The 16,699-nt window shown below is 45.8% G+C and overlaps 1 protein-coding gene across 1 annotated transcript in view; it reads left to right on the top strand.

Moving 5' to 3' along the window:
* Nucleotides 1–2,964: 2,964 nt before the first annotated feature.
* Nucleotides 2,965–16,699, top strand: part of LOC124267808 (phosphatidylinositol 4,5-bisphosphate 3-kinase catalytic subunit alpha isoform-like) — a 31,509-nt gene continuing 17,774 nt past the window's right edge. The window contains 5 exon segments of the mRNA XM_046702798.1: nucleotides 2,965–3,097; nucleotides 6,530–6,922; nucleotides 7,174–7,392; nucleotides 8,713–8,963; nucleotides 10,961–11,078. Coding sequence (XP_046558754.1) covers nucleotides 6,577–6,922; nucleotides 7,174–7,392; nucleotides 8,713–8,963; nucleotides 10,961–11,078 — 934 coding nt within the window. The 5' untranslated portion in view covers nucleotides 2,965–3,097; nucleotides 6,530–6,576.

Genomic DNA, 16,699 nt, shown 5'->3' with positions numbered 1-16,699 from the left:
GGACAATGACGTGTCACATCTGCACGTGACATAAAACAGTAAGGGATATAAGTGAAAATAGCTCCAAATTTCCAATATTATAAGAGGTATTAGTTTCTTGCAATTATTGTGTGATGCCAGAGGGGCACATTACAGCACATTTTAACCTGTAGTAAAGTATGACGGAAGATGATACCACCGCTATAATTAACGATCTTGAAGGACAACAGGTGTAAGAAGTAACAATTCAAAGTTGACGTTGGATCAGTAATGTGTAAAGTATCCATTCACTCAATGAGACATTATTTTATAGCCACCCGTTGGCGTGTTTAAGGGTGTCCTTCCCTCTCCTCTTGCAGCGTCTGGTCTTACCCAACATGGTTGGAAGCAAATGACGCTGACGCACACGTCTCCCTGTAACACGTTTTCCAGTGTGTGTGTGTGTGTGTGTGTGTGTGTGTGTGTGTGTGTGTGTGTGTGTGTGTGTGTGTGTGTGTGTGTGTGCGTGCGTGCGTGCGTGTGTGTTGTTTGTCTGGGCCATAGCAATTTATAGATTTTGTCAGTCGTCCAATTTTGGATGGTCCATTGTTTCCTAATCGCAGCCTGTGAAACACTAGACGCACTGGTCGTCACTGCAAACTGATTCCAAGTCTACGTCACAACCCCTTCCGCCCAGCCCTTCGGCAATACCTGAAGCCCTAAATGAAGAACCAAAGATTTCTTCAGTTTCAGGTTCTGTATTTCCGTGATTTCTGGGGTTCATTTTAATTTTATATGCTTTACTTGTTTTATTATCATATATATATATATTTTCAGAAATGTTATAATCTTGCTGACTGGCCAATTTCCAAGAAGCCACCGCAGCGCTGCAGACACCGCGTCGTTAGTTCATACGTAAACAATGAATGAAATCAGCAGGTAATCACAATATCATGATTTGCAGAATCAATAAGATTGACAGGAATAATGGTCCACAGAGGTTAATCTACCTACCTTAAAAGTGTCCAAATCGGAAACGCGAGGCACTGCAAATTATCCCGTTTAACGTTTAGCAGACATTGTAAGAGGACTTCTATTGTCAACACTTACCTTTGCTCTAATACTTTGTGTTAGCATTCATATTTCAGGAGTCCCCGATGTTTTAAGTGCATGTGTATAATCGTGTTATATTATTGCATATGGGGCGGTGGGGTAGCCTAGTGGTTAAAGCGTTGGCTCGTCACGCCGAAGACCTGGGTTCGAATCCCCACATGGATACAATGTGTGAAGCCCATTTCTGGTGTCCCCCGCCGGGGGATATATTGCTAAAAGCGGCATAAAACCAAACTCAGTCAGTCAGTCAGTATTATTGCATATTGTTGTTTCCGGTTCAATTATGGGTCGCCATGATGAAATACTGAAACCAATTTTGCAGTTTTAACGTTTCAGTTCAGTAAGTCCAATATACGTCCCGAAGAAGTCCATTATGGTGGCTGCAATACAGATGGGTTTTTTTAAAATTATGTCAAATAAAGATCGTGGAAATGTCCCAATAAAGCCAGGTGACCCTAATGCTGACTGGTGATCTGAATTCATATGATGCCATCGTTCCACTATGGTGCAGTGCGTTATGGCGATATTCTTTTGAACGGTTAGTTCAGAGAAGGGGAGGGAAGGTTGTCGACCGTCCTATGGGCCGCCGTGGTATTATCTTCTCATTACTGATCCCTAGTTTGTCCTTATCAGTTCCATTAGCATGGAGGGCACCGTGAAATAGTTGAGCGTTGCTCATATTATCAACCACTAACCTCTCTCACCAGTGAAGAACCGAACTAGGACTGGTCTTGTGTGACCCATGCTTGTCGTGAGGTTCAGATTTGATACCCTACTCCATGCATCCGGCATATCACCTTATACGTATTGGCATCCATTTTAAGATGCCTTCTATTAGTGTGCAACTGGTACAAGTACCGTATTTCCTCTAATAAGCGCCCGCTAATTAGAGGCCCTGCGCTTTTGCGCTTACTGGGTCTAATTACCGTAATTGTTAGTAAGCCGCTTTACCCCCGGCGCCTATTAGAGGAAATACGGTAAATTAGTTTTAGTTGGGATGTTCACAATTACTGAATGACCAGGCGTGCTAAGAGCAAGAGCGTGCTTAAAATATTTCATTAATTCGTTACCGCAGTTACGATCCACGTATGTGGCTGCTATTACCGTATCCCCGTACCGTTACTCCTATATCTTTGTGCTGCACCCTGTAAACTATTCTGATATTAACTTGTCGCTGCAATGAAGTAAGGATACCAAAATTAATAACCGTCTCTTAAGTCAAGAGGCGGTGGGGTAGCCTAGTGGTTAAAGCGTTCGCTCGTCACGCCGAAGACCCTGGTTCGACTCCCATGCATTGGAACACAGTGTGAAGCCCATTCCTGGTGTCCCCCGCCGTGATATTGCTGTAATATTGCTAAAAGCGGCGTAAAACCATACTCACTCATTCATTTTAGTTAACCTCCCAGTAAATATTGGTTGTACAGTAAAACATACGGTGACGGCTTCTGTGTGGGTCGTTGTTCAGTCAATGAATGGTTTATAAGATCCAAACTCGAATATTTGCAGACTGTCGTGATATAGCTGGACTATTACTAGCGGCGGCGCTGAATAACATTCTCTAGCTCATTCGCATTCAATATTTCATACGGCAACATTGTCGCTAAAGCCATGATCTTATAGGAGACGTAATTAAATGTTACACCGGTTGTCACAAATACATTCACCAAAACCATGATGTATGAAAACTGTTTCTGTTTCAATATTTAAAAATACAAAAATTAATTGTATATTGAGTACCAACATTTGAAATTAATCTCTTTAATTAATAAGTGTTACTGTTTACATGTACGTGTGCAAGAGTAATATAAATCTAAACGAATGCCAAGTGGTATTTCGTATTGACTTGTTGAACGAAGTTAGTCGTAACGTGTATAGTAGCTGTTAGAACGGAAGTCTGAATGATATTTGGTTCACAGACCAGAATTTGACAAAGTGGAGCAAAAATTGGCCATGTGATATCCCGTGACAACTGCCATTAAGATGTCATCCTTGTACATTCTTTTAATTGCACCGGGTGGTTCACATCGTAAGTTGTGTAGATTGTAAACCCATGAAATCGGTCAATGTGGATCGTTTTTACACACGCACTGGCTGGAGCGCGCTCGTTTGTTTACCAAAACAGACTTATTTTGTTTGATGTTTCTTGCGTGTAGTACGCGGGAGTGTCTAAGTTAGTCATTCAGAGACACAAACAACTGTCTCAGTAGTGTCACGTGATTGCCATGTGTGTTGTATCTGTGTTACTGAAATATATGTTACTGCTCAACAAATGAGCAGATTTTTCAGAAACCAAGAAATGGTGAGGTGATTGTGTACATTTTGCTGTATTTATTGTCAAGTTGATGTCATATTCTTGTTTATATGTTTGTCAGCATATTTATCTGATACTGTTTGGTGCTTGTTTTCCCGTTTCTTAGTTTATATTCACAAGATAAATGTTAGGCTATATGAAACAATCAAATATATAATATCGTCAAGTCACATAAGTTCGATCGTCATATAACTTCGATCGCCCATTTTGAATGGTAATTGTCGCAAAACGTAGCGATAACTTACGATATCTGCAGCTTTGATCTTCTGGTGACACCACTTTTATTCGTTTGGATCGAAAAATGTTTCGTGTCAAGTTACCAAACGTAAGTTATAGCTCATATTCACCAAACAAATACTTTTTAACCCTAGATCAATAATGTAACTTTATCAGCTCCAATAAAATGTAAACAGTACTTATTTCACACGTTGTAAATTGACAGCACCCCTGTCTTCTGTTTGCTTACGTTGCTGGTCTAAATGTCACATGACCAGACACGTGATCTCCTTGTCAAAATTTAAAACTTTGGAAACAAGTAAGGGCCATTTCTTATAGAAAACTTAATGCTTTATGAGAATTTCCGTGAATTTGTACCTGATGAAGTTCGAGCTATTGCCTCATTGATAAATACAACCTTGGCACAATGTACCCGCCCTACATGTCAGCACAGAACACATTTACGTTTCTGCAAGCCAGTTCGTGGTGTTTGTCTACATTCTGAGGTTTGATGCCTGTCACGATGCGCCTGAAGAATAATTCCCTGCATAATACTTCTATATAAGCTGAATATTTGTGACGTTTCATCGTTTTTAGAAGTATTGAAACATAAAATGAACATGGACTTAAATACCATAAAATTACTTGGGACTGCTCTAACTCTGAATTTGACACAAGAAAATCGTCCTTACAAGTCATCCTGTTTACGTGACAAGCCAGCCAATCATATGATCGAATTTATGTGACGTAGCTTTCTGGGTCGCTTGTGTTGACAGTGAGAGGGCGGCCATGCCGCGATTGTGAAAAGCAGTAAAAATACCTGGATTTCGGAAATGTTTGACATAAATAAACAAGTTTAGAGGTAAGAGATTTGAAAATAAGATTATATGAATATAACTTTGAAAATTCAGCTACAGTTCTTAAGTGATCGAACTTACATGACACAAGGATACAATAACAAGAAACCTTTGACATCTTGAGATAATTTGATTTCTGTATTGTTAACATTTTACCTGGATTGTACTTTTGTGACATTTATTGCAATACGTTTGCTGGGACAACAAGCTTCTGAAATACTGCCCTGATGTACATTTATTGGTATGGAATTGACCCAACCCAACAAAAGTACTGGAATCAGTACTTTAATGAGAAAGTGTATTCCCAAATATAACGTGTTACACTTGACCACTTTCTAAATGGCATTATATATTCATAGCTTTGGGCAGTGGGAGCGAGCCTGTTTTCACTTGTCAGAGGTGTACACAAAGTCGGTGATCTAGACAGAGACCCAGATAAGCTGCGTATCCGGGTAAAATACGTATAGAAAATTTCCAATTACACATTGAAAAATATTTGTTGCGTACCAATTACGCATTTAAAATGTTAGATACCCAAAAAGTTTAAGACAAATGCGTACGGAATATATTTATAAAAATCGCTTGCGTAATGAAAAAGACATGGATTGCTATCAAGTTGTACTGTTAGTATAGGACTAGTGTTGTACTGTCAGTATAGGATGAGGGATTTTTTATGAAATCATTTCCATTATATTTAAGTTGGTTTTGATTAGGTATGACATAAGGCAGAACATACCTGCTTAGTAAACTTACTCAATGACATAATACTTAGGTGAGTAAAATGACTGAAATACGCACATATTTGAAAGCAGTGGGTAACGGAAAATGAAATACCCACTAAACATTCATAATACCCACTCCCCAAAAATACAGTGGGTACAGTACCCACATGAGCTAAATCTTATCTGGAGCTCTGATCTAGAGTACCTGTTGTCCATCTTCCTTTGCTGTGGAAGGTGCCATGGCTGAGTGGGTTGAATGGCTGATTTTGTGTGCCTGACTCTGAGAGTGTGGTTTCAAACCCCAGATTGGACTCAACCTATCAAAAGTACTGGAATCTATACTTTATTGAGAAAGTGTAATCCCAAATATAACATGTGTTACATTCAAAGTGTATACACATTAATGTGATTTCTTATGATACAGGGTGCATAGCTGGGTCAGAGCTGTAATGTGCTGGAAGTGCACAGCAGAGTTGTATCCCTTTGCCATGCAAGGATCCAGTGATCTTTGGGTTAGATTGTAGATTTACCATGCCTGTCATCATTTGTTATCATCAGCATGCTCAAACTCATGGTTTTCGCCCAAATGGTAACCATTGTCCACTTGCATCACATCATTCTTGAGTCAGAACAGAACAGCCATAATATATTGGGTAATGAAAATGTAGTCATCTCACAATTCATTATGATTTGTAATATTCTATTATTCCTCCTTATGCATCAGTTTAAGTCATCATGTGGTTATGGGAAGAAAGTTAAACTGGTAAATATAATTGTTAATATAACTGCTAGACCACCGACATACCATACCACATGTTAACATGGATACAGACTCGGACACTGTATTCATTCTCCAAACCAACCTGATACGCATTAGGTTTTAAGTCAAATTTAGAGCCATTATAATTTCGTTATATATCTCTGATTTTCCAACACAGTATGTTTTTCTACTTAGTGATCAACATTAGTCAGTGATTGTGGAGATGGCGGAAGAATAAACCCAGAAATGTCATGTTTAACAAATAAACATAAAGATAAAGAAGTTGATATCCCCCAAAAATGTTTGATTCGTTTGCAGGTATGATGATGAGCAACCAACCTTCCTGTCTACAGGTAGATGTTTCATCCACCAGACCACTCATAGTTATTTTCTTCTTATGTATGTACTATTGGACATACAGTGTGATGGTATTGAGAAAATTGGGGTTGTGGAGATGAAAATTTTGCAGTTGAATTTATTATTTCAATGTTTTTGTTTCAAGACAGGTAGCACAACTTTTATCTTAGAAGAAAGTTGTTTTGATTTACCATTGCTGTTACCATCCTCTAATATTTGCTTGTTTGTATTACAGGGACCTAGCACCCAAATGTTTTCCTGGCTGAGGTTCATGTGTTAGTGATGCCACCAAGCTCAGGGGAATTATGGGGGCATCACTTGATGCCCTCACAGGTGCCAGTCGACTGTCTCCTTCCGACCGGCATCATTGTCCCAATGTTGTGCAACAGGGACGCAACTCTGGAGAAAATCAAAACAGATCTGTGGATAGAATCCAAGAAGTATCCCCTTCATGGCCATCTCCTGGGTGCCGAGTCGTACATATTCGTTGGAATTACCCAGGATGCCGAGCGAGAGGAGTTCTACGATGAAACTCGGAGACTGTGTGACTTGCGATTGTTTCAAGCCACTCTCAAAGTGATGGAACCAATTGGAAACCGAGAGGAAAAAATGTTAAATTATGAAATAGGTATGTTAAATTTTCTTTTATACATCATTCATATAACTGAACATGCCCAATAACAAAAATTTCATTTGACTGCATTTAATCTGTCCTGGCTGGCGACAAATATTCCAACTGTTGGTGCGTTTTTTTCACTAGTTTTCAATACTACTGGTATATGAATGTAGTCCACATGCTTTCAAGATTTAAAAAAATTATGTGGGAAACATGCATGGTGAAACAAATTTAAAAATAATTTATTTTCTTGCAATTTTTAGGCATGTTGATTGGTAAACCTGTAAATGAATTCAATGAGATGAAGGATCTGGAAGTGATGACATTTCGACGGAACATTCTGGGAGTGTGCAAGGAGACAATTGACCAGCGGGAGAAGGACAACATACTTAGTCGGGCTATGTATGCGTATCCACCCGATATTGAATCAAATCAAGTGCTGCCACCACATCTCACTGAAAAACTGAAAAAATTTGGTGATGGTGAGTGTAGCTCCTGCCTTTCACTTGCAACATCTTTAGCATGTTTAGTCTTTTGAAAAAATATTCAATGTTTTATTTGTTGTTTAAAGCTGTGCTGCAATAGTCCTGCTATAGGGGAGCGGTGGGGTAGCCTAGTGGTTAAAGTGTTGGCTAGTCAAGCTGAAGACCCAGTTTCGATTCCCCACATGGGTAAAATGTGTGAAGCCCATTTCTGGTGTTCCCGACTGTGATATTGCTGGAATATTGCTAAAAGTTGCATAAAACTAAACTCATTCACTTCTATTATAGGATACAGGAGTGTAAATAATCTAGACTGAACATCTCCCATGTTGGTGAACGATGGAATATGTCCTGTCAAGTCAGTGAGCCTGACAATCCATCACTTCCATGAATTCCCCCTTTTTGTGTGTTTAGACAAATACAAGTGATGACTGATTAGTTTAGTTGATTGCGTCAGTCACTTGGTTGAGGATGGCGTAGAATGATATTCATGATGTCAATCACTGGAGTGTCTGGTCAAGACTGTTATCTAAGGTTGTTTTCATACAGTCTGAATATTGCTGAGTGCGGCATTAAGCATGTTAATAAACAAGCAAAGTAACAAGAATGGGTTGCCATGGTAGCTGGGATATAAAAATGTGAGTGAATTGAGAGGATAGGTCATAGGTCAGCTGTTTTTCCTGTCTTGTCTTGTCTTGTAGTTAAATTACAGAAATGTGCCATTGATGATAGTCAGATAGTCAAAATGAATTTCTTGTGTGATTTTCATCCAAATGCTCAGATATTAAATTGGGGGAACTATGTTTTCAGTGGCGTCCGTACATATGTCCCGATTCTTGTTAACGTGATATCTCATGAACTGTTGTGCCCAATGTCTTCAAATTTGGTGACAGCCTACATTGGGGGATTACCCAGATAACAGTTGATTTGGGTTACCTTGACCTTATCTTCAAGGTCACCATGACACTTTGACCACTTTTCAAACTTACTTAAACGCGATATCTCATAAAACATTGCACCCAATGTATTCAATTATGTTGACAGCCTACATTGGGTGATTATGCAGACACCAGTCATTTCAGGCTTCTCGTACCTGACCAAAAAATAAAAAATAGGAAATATAGATATTCCATTCTTTAGCGGCAGGGGACATTGCCATATCAGTGGCAAACACTTGTATTCTTTGTGTTGTATATTTTATTATATTTTTTTAAAATAATTGTATGTGATGTGGATTCCACAAGTGGAGAAGGAAGGGGACAAGTGTACTTATGACGTTAGGATGACAATTTATGAATTATGAGTTAAAACTGTTTTCAGATAACTCTGTGATAATCTGTGTGTGGGTTGTGGCCGAGGACAATAATAGATCTAAATACAGCGTGAAGGTTGCCCACAATGCAACACCAACAGATGTGATTGCGGAAACCATCCGTCGACGACGTAGACTGATGATGATGTCAAAGGAGCACACCCAGCGGTGCATAGAGGAGTACAGCCATGCATACGTTCTAAAAGTGTGTGGGTGTGACCAGTTCTTCCTGGAGGACTGTCCAATCAGCCAGTATAAGGTCAGTTGACAATACAGTTGTGTGTGGGGAGGACTGTCCCATCAGCCAGTATAAGGTCAGTTGACAGTACAGTTGTGTGTCGGGAGGACTGTCCCATCAGCCAGTATAAGGTCAGTTGACAATACAGTTGTGTGTGGGGAGGACTGTCCCATCAGCCAGTATAAGGTCAGTTTACAATACAGTTGTGTGGGGAGGACTGTCCCATCAGCCAGTATAAGGTCAGTTGACAATACAGTTGTGTTGGGAGGGGACTGTCCCATCAGCCAGTATAAGGTCAGTTGACAATACAGTTGTGTGTGGGGAGGACTGTCCCATCAGCCAGTATAAGGTCAGTTGACAATACAGTTGTGTGTGGGGAGGACTGTCCCATCAGCCAGTATAAGGTCAGTTGACAATACAGTTGTGTTGGGAGGGGACTGTCCCATCAGCCAGTATAAGGTCAGTTGACAATACAGTTGTGTGTGGGGAGGACTGTCCCATCAGCCAGTATAAGGTCAGTTGACAATACAGTTGTGTGGGGAGGACTGTCCCATCAGCCAGTATAAGGTCAGTTGACAATACAGTTGTGTGGGGAGGACTGTCCCATCAGCCAGTATAAGGTCAGTTGACAATACCAGACTGTCCCATCAGCCAGTATAAGGTCAGTTGACAATACAGTTGTGTGTGGGGAGGACTGTCCCATCAGCCAGTATAAGGTCATTTGACGATACAGTTGTGTGGGGAGGACTGTCCCATCAGCCAGTATAAGGTCAGTTGACAATACAGTTGTGTGGGGAGGACTGTCCCATCAGCCAGTATAAGGTCAGTTGACAATACCGGACTGTCCCATCAGCCAGTATAAGGTCAGTTGACGATACCGGACTGTCCCATCAGCCAGTATAAGGTCAGTTGACAATACAATAGTTGTGTGTGGGGAGGACTGTCCCATCAGCCATTATAAGGTCAGTTGACAATAGCGGACTGTCCCATCAGCCAGTATAAGGTCAGTTGACAATACAGTTGTGTGTGGGGAGGACTGTCCCATCAGCCAGTATAAGGTCAGTTGACGATACCGGACTGTCCCATCAGCCAGTATAAGGTCAGTTGACAATACAATAGTTGTGTGTGGGGAGGACTGTCCCATCAGCCAGTATAAGGTCAGTTGACAATAGCGGACTGTCCCATCAGCCAGTATAAGGTCAGTTGACAATACAGTTGTGTGTGGGGAGGACTGTCCCATCAGCCAGTATAAGGTCAGTTGACAATACAGTTGTGTGTGGGGAGGACTGTCCCATCAGCCAGTATAAGGTCAGTTGACAATACAGTTGTGTGTGGGGAGGACAGTGCAGCAAACCTATGCATTAATGAAACATCTTTTCAGTTTTTTTTGTGTTTTGTACACATGATGCTAATACTGACTGACTGAGTTTGGTTTTTTTACGTCGCTGTTAGCAATATTCCAGCAATATGATGGCGGGGGACACCAGAAATGGGCTTCACTTATTGTACCCATGTGGGGATTCGAACCCGGGTCTTCGGCGTGACGAGCTCATCGTAATATGAACCTATGTTTCATCACAAATGTGCTACACTTATATGTAAAACAGTGTGCAAAACAGATTAAGTACCAGTTTAAATTCTACCCATGTTAAATAAGGGAAGACCCATCAGCTTGTATTCACTGGTTTAAGATCAGTATACAGAATTAGTGGGCAAAGGACGCCTTCATGCAAGCCGAGGTGGTGGGGTGCCTAGTGGTTCAAGTGTTGGCTTGTCACGCTGAAGTCCTGGGTTCGTTTCCCCACATGGGTACAATGTGGGAAGTCCATTTCCATGATATTGCTGGAATATTGCTAAAAGCGGCGTAAAACCATACTCACTCACTTCATGCAAGTGATATGTTTCAGTAGTATTTTGTTACAGTAGATCAACCGATACAAGGTTGGAATAATTGGGTCTGTCTTGCGGCTGCTAATTATGTAATAATGACGACTTATTTAATTCTGTGATGCCTGCAGCCGATCCGTGAGTGCATTGCCAATGAGAGGATCCCCCAGTTGATGCTGTTGCTGAAGGAGAGTGTGTTTGATTCCCTGCATGAGAATGAGTTTTTCCTGCCATCATACTCTGTACGAGGTACGTCTCTGTCGGTGAAGTCTGTGTGACGAGACTTTCAGTAGTAGTCTGGGTGTAATTCTACCATACCTAGAACATCCATGTGTGGACATGGACTAGGCAAACCATGGCTAATGGTATCACTAGTAATGATTGTGATATGGTATAAACACATGGTAATTTGATGTTTTTCATAATAGTGAATGAGGCAGCTTACTGGTTAAAGTATATATTCATCTTGCCTGTTCTATGCCCAACACATGCACAATATTTTAAGCTGATTTCTTGTGTCCCTTGCTATGTTATTGCAGTAAAATTGATGCATAAGGTTTAATTCATTCATAATAAGAGAACATTCACATTTTTTTTTAGAGGCCCTCCTTTCCATTTCACTGAAAATAGAGAGTTACTTCCCTTGTGTGGTTATTCTTCTTCATAGAGATCGTCCTTGGGGTACATATTATGCATTTTCCAAGCTGAAAATGTCCTGTGACAGTTGTATCAATGTTTTTTGAATAAAAAGATTGTACAATAAATAAACTCTTTTATTTACTATACGGCCCCTACCTCACGGAGTTACCTCCCGTTGCGCATGCGCACCAACTGGGTAAGCTCCTAGACCCGTATCATCATTCCTTCTGCTGTCACTGCCGTGAACAGACGTCCATGAGCCGTACAGCGCTGAACTTTCTGAATAAGAAAACTATGTCTGATACTACACCACCTGTATGTATGGTCTTTATTTGCCTATGAAAGGAACAGTAAAGCTTTACAGTTGGTTGTTTCATAATTGTGACTTTGTATTAATTTTAATACGCTAACTTTCCCGTGGTTTACGCACATGTTGCTCTGCCATGGCGGGAAGTTTAGCGTGCCATGTGGTCGTAATATTGCGTATTGAACCAACTCTTACTTCCCGTGGTAGCCTTCACGTATTTTTCAATGTTTTCTACGTGTATATATGTTGCTGGTCCGCCGTTAGCTACATGCTTGCGTGTTTGCTTTCAGGCCTTTTCGTCCTGTTCGGTCTGTGGACAGAGCATTCCACGGGCCGACAGGCATGACCAATGTGTAGCCTGTCTGGAAAAGACCGGCCATGACGCCGAAGTGTGTCCAATATGTCTTGGGTTTTCCCCCCGTGCCCAAAAGAGGAGGGCGGCTGACACTCTCTTTTACAAAGAGATGCGAGAGGCGGGTGGGGAACTGACCCAGGTCCCCGTCTAAGGCCCAAAAGCGGTCTCGTAAGGGAAAAAAATCCCAAAGCCAAGCCCCCTCTCCTGCTTCTACTGGTGGGTTTGACATGTCTTTAATGGATAAATTGTTTCAGCAACATATGGACTCCGTGAAGTCCCTCGTCCGTGAGTCTGTTGGAGGGCTCCGGCAGGAGTTCCTCGCTCACTCCGGACGGGGGGCGGAGAGTCAGGGGGTGGGATCGCCGGGCTCGGCTCGATCCCTCAGCCTTGAGGCGTCTGTAGACCCGTTGCCTCTGGCCGGGTCGGACGCCTCGGCTGCCCGGAGGGAGGTGCTCCCAGTCCCCTCTGAGTTTGGCGCGGGGACCGTTGAGTATTCCTGGGGTTCCGATCCCTCGCCCTCCCGCCCCATGAGGCGGGAGGCACCAGTTCTGCCTGGTCTGCCTCCAGCGTCTCGGGACGAGGTCGTGCAGCTTGCAGGCTGATCACGGGGCACTCTGTCTGCTCTTCCCTCTCTGTGGTTCCTAGTGCTAGGCAGCCCACGGGTCGGGGTTAGGGTCCTCTTTCAGAGGAGACCCAGCCTCAGACTTCGGGCTCGAGCGCCGAGTCGATGGAGCTTGGGGAGGTAGAGGAGCATGGCGGTGCTTTCGTTTTGCCCGGCTCTGCGGGAGGTCCGGCAAAGGATTGCGAGGGCCTACCCCAGGCAGCGGTGCCTGTTGGCAGCTCGGACTTCGGCTGAGTTCCGCTTGCCAGGCGGGCGTTTGCCCCTAGGCAGCCTACGCAGAGCGCAGCTCCGCATTCTGCCCTCGTTGGTCCAGGGCGTGGTTGATCCCCTCTTGTCTGGTTCCCGTGTCGGTTCGACTTGCGGGCTTATGCGGAGATACCAGCTTTGGGAGGAATCCTGTTAAGTGGTTCCCATCGTGGGCGAGTGTGTGTTTTCACTTCCGTCGCCCTGGGGGGCTGGCTCGGCTTCCTCGGAGCAGCTCCGGCTGCTTTCGGCAAAGAGGCGTGTTACTCCACCGTTTGCCCTGGCGGCCCCTGAGGCATGCGTGCGGACCTACGAGGAGGTCTACGGGCATAATGCAGCAGGTCAGGGTGGTGGTCCATGAGGCCTACCTCTCCTCGATTCAGAGGTCGGCCCTGGAAGCGGAGGGCATGCTGGTGGCGTTTAAGCCACGCATGTCGTGCTGCTCCGTCAGCTCTCTCGGAAGTACAGGCCCACCTCGCGCGACTCTTTGCGGTCTGCTGCGTCGGCGGTGATGTGCGCGAGTCATGGGGATCGCAAGCTGTGGCTGTCGGCGTCTCGGTACTTTCGGCAGCGGCGCAGCAGACCTTGCTGGCCCTCCCCTTCCGTCTGGGGCGACCCTCTTTCCAGGGGCACAGCAGGTCATTCGGGAGGCTGCCGCTGCAGCTACCTCCTTCAAGGACTCTAAGGCCTTGTTGGAGCACCAGCGGGTGTCTCGCCCAGCTCCGTTCCACCTTCCTCCGCCCGGGGTGCAGCCTACACCGAGTCTGCCGGCTGGCCGGCGCTTGGTAGGGGTAGGCGGAGGAGAACAGGTCCGCCAAGGGTAGGGGCAAGGAGCAGTCCTCGACTAGCTCCCAGCCTTTTCGCGGGCGGCGGGAGGTCTGCCCGACCTCCCGTTAACCCATCAGGCTGTCGCTCAAGCCGTGTGTCACGCCCAGTCAGCTCCGCTGCTCGGGACAACGCACGCGCTCCTACCCCATATCCCAGTGGGAGGCCGCCTCTCTCTATTCCTGCCGGAATGGGAGAAGGCTACCAACAATGCTTGGGTGCTGGCCACCGTCAGCATCGGCCATTTACCACTGTGGAAGCGAGGTCCGCCCGACTTCACCGGCATACGCCGCACTCCGGTGCCGTCATGTCAGGCAAGGGCGGACATATTGCGCGACGAAGTTCAGGCTCTGCTGGACAAGTCCGCAATCGGCGCATTCCACGGGGAGAGGAACAGGCGGGATTTTACTCCACGTACTTCCTCGTCCCGAAGAAAGACGGCGGGTTCCGTCCCATTCTCAACCTCAAGGGGTTGAACCGCATGCTAGAAGTACCATCCTTCAAGATGGAGACACTGCGCTCGGTGATCTCATCTGTTCAGCCCGGCGATTGGCTCACGTCAATCGACCTAAAGGATGCGTATCTGCATGTGCCCATACATCCATCGTTCAAGCAGTACCTTCCGGTTCTCTTACGACGGGATGTGTTACCAATTCAGGGTGCTCCCCTTGACATATCGACTGCCCCAAGGGTGTTCACCAAGCTCATGTTAGTCCCAGCTACCCTGGCTTTCGTTAGCAAGGAAGGCGTTGTTACCCTTACCTCGGCGACTGGTTGCTCGGAGCACTAACACAGCCAGCGAGTCTAGATGCTACTCACACAGTGATAGACATTCTAACTTCGACTGGGGTGGATAATCAACCTCAAGAAATCCGACCTGGTACCCACCCAGGACTTGGTTTTCTTGGGCGCCGATTCAAACAAACAAGGATCTCGTTTCCTTGTCGCCCGACGGATCACCAGAGTTGGGAGATGGTATCTTCGTTCCTCTCCCAGCCCCAGGCACCAGCACGGACTTGGCTCCGTCTACTGGAGCCATATGGCGGCGGCGATCTCTGTCGTGTGGCGGGCGGTTGAGGATCGCCCTATACAGCAAGCTTTGGCTCGGCTGTGGGCTCACCGCGGAGGATCTGGGCGCAGTCTCACAGTCCCAGTGGTTGACACCTCACCTTCAGTGGTGGACAAATGTCGGGGAATCTCACCAGGGGATCCCCTTGGAAATCCCGGCGCCAGCTCTCACAGTTCAGACCGATCGTCCCTCACGGGCTGGGGGTGTTCTGGGCAGTCTGTCGGCGTCCGGACTCTGGTCGAAGCGAAGCCCACCTTCACATCAGCGTGTTGGAACTGAGAGCTGTCGCGGTTGGTTTTGGCTTCAGAGAGCATGTCCGTGGCCAGGTAGTCCGTCTTCAGTTGGACAACCAGGCGGCCATGTCGTACATCCTGAAGCAGAGGCGACGCGGTGTCCCCAGCTCCTCCGGGGCGTGGGACTTTCTCCTCTGAATGCGACCAGTGCGACTGTCAGGTACTCCCTGTTTATCTCCGGGGCTGGAGAGCGTCGCGAGCAGATCGCTCTCGCGGATCCTGGCCCCATGCAGTGGATGCTTTCGACAGGCAGATTTTCAGAGTAATCTCCCAGTTATGCGGGTTGCGTTCCAGGTGGATCTGTTTGCGTCGGCGGGCGCATCAGACACCGTGTTCTGCTCGAATACGGACCCAGAGGCGTTGGCTGCCGGCGCCTTCCTGCTGGATTGGACGGGCAAAGTGCTCTGGGCGTTCCGCCCGTTACCACTCATTCCCGTGTCCTTTCACAGCTGTCCACCCAGCCAGCTCGGCTGCTTGTGCTACTGGCACGCTTTGGCGTCACAGAGCTGGTTTCGGTAATTCTCAGGTTTCTGGCTCAGCCTCCTGTTCTATTACCTTTACGACCCGACATTCTCACTCAGAGCGGGCCCCACCCAAATCCGCGGATTCAGTGGGTGGCTTGGCCTCTGTCAGGTCTAGCCTCGAGGCCGCGAATTCCTGCAGCAGTTGCAGACACAATTCTGGCTTCGGCGGGATTAGACAAGCGTTCAGTATGAGGATAGGTGGTCCCGCTATCTTGGCGCTGGTGTTCAGATAGGGGGATTGCAGATCCCTTTTCTGCGGATTTAGTCGAGTATTGGAGTTTTGCAAGCTCGTTTGGAAGAAGGCCTGGCGGCCCGACCATTAAGTGGCTACTCCACGCTATTTCCACTTTTCACACCCCTGTCGATGGTGCTCTTCTGGGGCAGCACCCTCTCGTCTGGCGCTTTCTTGCTGGCTGGCGGAGCGGATTCGACCTGCTCTCAGGCCGAACCAGTCCACCTTAGGATTTGTCAATCGTGCTCGATTGGCTGTCGATCCAACTTTCTCACACCTATCGGCTATTTCCATTCAGTTGTTAACTTGGAAGGCTGTTTTCTGGTGGCGGTAACATCTGGGCGTAGAGATTGGCGATTTACATGCTATGTCGTCCGACCGGCGCTGACTGTGTTTCACACTGATCGTGTCAGCATTAAGCCTCCCGGATACTTACGCCCGAAGGTCGATCACGCTTTCCATGTGACAGCTCCTATCGAACTTCCCACTCTTACCCAGCCTTCCACATCGGGGACCACTCCTCTGAGCACTCACCCGTTGGATGTCCGTGGAGGCGCTCAAAGTCTATATCAAGCGAGCGCGGGGAATCCGTGCGGGTACCCAGCTGTTCTGTTGTTACGGTGGCGGGAAGGCTGGTCTGCCAGCGAGCAAGCAGACTTTGTCTCGCTGGCTAGTTTCTACTATTTGTGCGCTTATCAGGCTAAGGGCAAGCCTCCCCTGAGGGGTTGAAGGCTCACTTTCGGTCAGGGCAGTAGCGCATC

This window comes from Haliotis rubra, unplaced genomic scaffold (genome assembly GCF_003918875.1).
Source record: "Haliotis rubra isolate DU_JTF1 unplaced genomic scaffold, ASM391887v1 Scf134, whole genome shotgun sequence".
In the NCBI taxonomy this organism is placed as follows: Eukaryota; Metazoa; Mollusca; class Gastropoda; order Lepetellida; family Haliotidae; genus Haliotis; species Haliotis rubra.
The sequence above is the reverse complement of the archived record's forward strand: the minus strand, read 5'-3'. Positions and strand labels throughout refer to the sequence as shown.